The sequence below is a fragment of the Danio rerio genome, chromosome 21 (assembly GCF_049306965.1).
Source record: "Danio rerio strain Tuebingen ecotype United States chromosome 21, GRCz12tu, whole genome shotgun sequence".
NCBI lineage: Eukaryota > Metazoa > Chordata > Actinopteri > Cypriniformes > Danionidae > Danio > Danio rerio.
In genome coordinates this window covers 4,624,129-4,627,500 of record NC_133196.1, presented here as the reverse complement: position 1 = coordinate 4,627,500, position 3,372 = coordinate 4,624,129, and the positions used below count along the sequence as shown (strand labels likewise).

The 3,372-nt window shown below is 35.5% G+C and overlaps 1 protein-coding gene across 2 annotated transcripts in view; it reads left to right on the top strand.

Annotated features, from left to right (window-relative positions):
* The window catches only part of st6galnac4 (ST6 (alpha-N-acetyl-neuraminyl-2,3-beta-galactosyl-1,3)-N-acetylgalactosaminide alpha-2,6-sialyltransferase 4), a 9,490-nt gene extending 6,476 nt beyond the window's left edge, over positions 1–3,014 (top strand). The window contains exons 6-7 of one of the 2 annotated variants that reach the window (XR_012396592.1): positions 145–619; positions 1,627–3,014. Coding sequence is in view for 1 of the 2 variants with exons in the window: in NM_001045370.1 (NP_001038835.1) it covers positions 145–349 (205 nt within the window). In the remaining variant the exon portion in view is untranslated. Of the gene's footprint in view, positions 1–144; positions 620–1,626 lie in introns of those variants that run through there. The other variant, NM_001045370.1, reaches the window with a different exon arrangement.
* Positions 3,015–3,372: the final 358 nt, after the last annotated feature.

Here is a 3,372-nt window from a genome sequence, read left to right as displayed (position 1 = left end):
GTCCCAAAATTCCAATCCAGCATTGACTTAAAATTGAGTCAACAGGATATCTGATCATTCATGCTTTTTTTGCTGGTCTCTTGTGTATAATGGTATTTGTCATGATGCAGTCAGCTAACATCTCTGCTTTGGCTTGTTTTGCAGTAATGCTAACCACTCATTTGTGCCATACCACTACTATGAGCCGCTGCATCTGGATGAGTGCCGCATGTACCGCGTTCACGAACACGCCAAGAGAGGCGGCCATCGCTTCATCACAGAGAAACTGATTTACAGCCGCTGGGCGTCTCAGGGGAAACTGCGCTTCGTTTATCCTCCGTGGACATCGCAGGAACACCAGCCGCCCTAATTCAACCACTTCTGCTATGTGGTCAAACGTAGGTCAGGCTTTAGTGTATGTTTACGCTAATATCACAAACCACTATGGTGCTTTTAGTGTGTAAATCCAGCCATTAGTTTGGCTTTCGAATCTTGCTGCTTTGCCTTTTTTTAATATTCGGTCCGATTTTATTGCTTTAGTATTAATGGGGTCATGAACTAACAATAGAACTCTCTAAGGTGCGTTTATGATTTTTAAAAGTTTTTTACATGAAAAAAAATCATCATTAATAAGTATCTGGCTATTTTCTGTGCTGTTTTTAATTAGAATGCTCTGTTTGGATGGGCGTGGCCAACTGTAGACTCAGAAGTAAACGCACACTGCTCTGATTGGCTGACAAACTTGCATATTAACAGAGCTTAACAAGCAGTGAAGTAGAAGTAGGTGTCAATCTTATGTGGAGGCGGAGCTTATCCAGCCTATTACATCATATAGTAAGACATTCCAGAACCTGTCGTTTTTGTGGACTGCCTTCAATATGAGCTGATTTAAGAGGAAATACAAAGTGTTGAGATCTGAAACTGACAAGATGTTTTTATAGTACTATGAACTCCCATAGGTCAAAAGATCAAGGGGATTGTAGTTTCTCAGTTCATGACTCCTTTAACAGGACAGTTCACACAGGAGTTAAAATGTGCTGTTAATTGACTCATTGTCATACTGAGTGAGTACTAGTAGATGAATTTTTGTAATTAAGTAAAATTTTTAGCTAAACTTCACCTACTATCACCTTCATCTTGGTGAAAAATGAACCATCTTGCAGTTGAAGTCAGAATTATTAGCCCCCCCCTGTTTACCCCCCCCCCCCCCCCCACCCCCCCAATTTCTGTTTAAAGGAGAGCGGATTTCTTTAGCACATTTCTAAAAATAATAGTTTTATTATCGTTTCTAATAATTGATTTATTTTATCTTTGCCATGATGACAGTACTAGATATTTTTCAAGAAACTTCTATACATTTAAAGGCTTAACTAGGTTAGTTAGGTTAACTAAGTAGGTTAGGGTAATTAGGCAAGTTATTGTATAACGATAGTTTGTTCTGTAGACTATCGAAAAAAATATAGCTTAAAGGGGGCTAATCATTTTGACCTTAAAATGGTTTAAGAAAAATTTAAAACTGCTTTTATTCTAGTCGAAATAAAACAAATAAGACTTTCTCCAGAAAAAAAAATATTATCAGACATACTGTGAAAATTTCCTTGCTCTGCTAAACATTATTTGGGAAATATTTGATAAAAAAAATTAAAGGGGGGCTAATAATTCTGACTTCAACTGTATATTCATGTCTGCTTGAACTTTCTCTTTAATCCTGCGTATTATTCTTCATAACAAGCCTCTTTAGGAATGCTTTATTGTGTTTTATTGTGTAGCTGAACGTGTCAAAGATTTGTCTTTTCTACGTTAGTTTTTTGTCAATTTTACTTTCGCTTTTCATGTTCAACCACTAAACTGCCTCACATGATACCTCTCATATCAGCCATGAATAATAGTCTTCACTGTTCATTCACAGCAATGGTGATCAAATGCAGAATCATGTTTTAATCCTTGCATGCAAAGATATGATCTGTTTTATCTAGACTACTACCACTAACAGACTACTGTACTGATCTGCTCAGTTAACCAGCTAAACAGGATATTTCACTTTCCACAACAGACTTTTAAAAGCGGTGGTCCACCATGATATCATGTTTTAATGTGTAATGTAGCTGTGTGAACGTAAACAACATCTCTGAATGTAAGACGCTCGAAGTTCAATGCAAAGGGAGATATTAGCTTTTACAGAGTTAGCTTAGTAAAGCCTACAGCGAATGAATTTGAGGACTACAAAAAAAATACACCCGGGCTAGTGAGATCACAAAGTTGAAAAAGCTTGTGCGAGCAAGACAGCCTACAAATCTGACTCTGTTACACCAGTTCTGTCAGGAGGAATGGGCCAAAATTCCTTCAAACTATTTTGAGAAGTTTGTGAAAGGATATCCAAAACATTTGACCAAAGTTATACAGTTTAAAAGCAAAGCTAAAAAATACCAAGGAAATGCATGTAAACTTTTGACTGCCTAGAAATTAATAAAACATTCTCAAAAAAAAAAAAATCTTATTATTCTGGCATTTAGCAAATGTAAATCATGTAGGTAATCCTAACGGACCTAAAATAATAAACGTTTAGTATGATTTACCATCAGACGTTTTAAAAAAATGGTTATGTTCCTTTTGTATATTGTATGTACACCGCTGGTTAGACAATCGTGCTGAATTGGGCCAATAGATTCTGTGTGGCAGAGCTCGAAATGAACTTTTTTACTTGGTAGCACTGGTGCTCCCAACTTCCCAACTTCAAAAATTTAGAAGCATCAGAAAAGGTGTAGGAGCACCAAAAACAATTTAGGAGCACCAGAAAAAAAATAGGAACACACACAAGAAAAAAAAAAAAAACTTAGGAGCATCAGAAAAAACTTAGGAGCATCAGAAAAAACTTAGGAGCATCAGAAAAAACTTAGGAGCATCAGAAAAAACTTAGGAGCATCGGAAAAAAGTGTAGGAGCACCAAAAACAATTTAGGAGCACCAGAAAAAAATTTTGGATCACCAGAAAAAAATTTAAGAGCACCAGAAAAAAACTTAGGAGCATCAGAAAAAGTGTAGGAGCACCAAAAACAATTTAGGAGCACCAGAAAAAAAATTTTGGATCACCAGAAATAAAATTAAGAGCACCAGAAAAAAAACTTAGGAGCATCAGAAAAAGTGTAGGAGCACCAAAAAAAAAATAGAAGCACCAGAAAAAAATGTAGGAGCACCAGAAAAAAACTAAGGAGCATCAGAAAAAAATTAGGAGCACCAGAAAAAAAATTAACTATTTTTTTAACTGTATATGTTAGGGGAAATATTAAATACAATTTTTTTTTTAAAAAGTGCAAAAATCAAGAGATGCAAAAAGTGTATACAAAATTTTATTGAAATTTAGCTTTTATTGTTTTGCAATATTTCACATTAATTT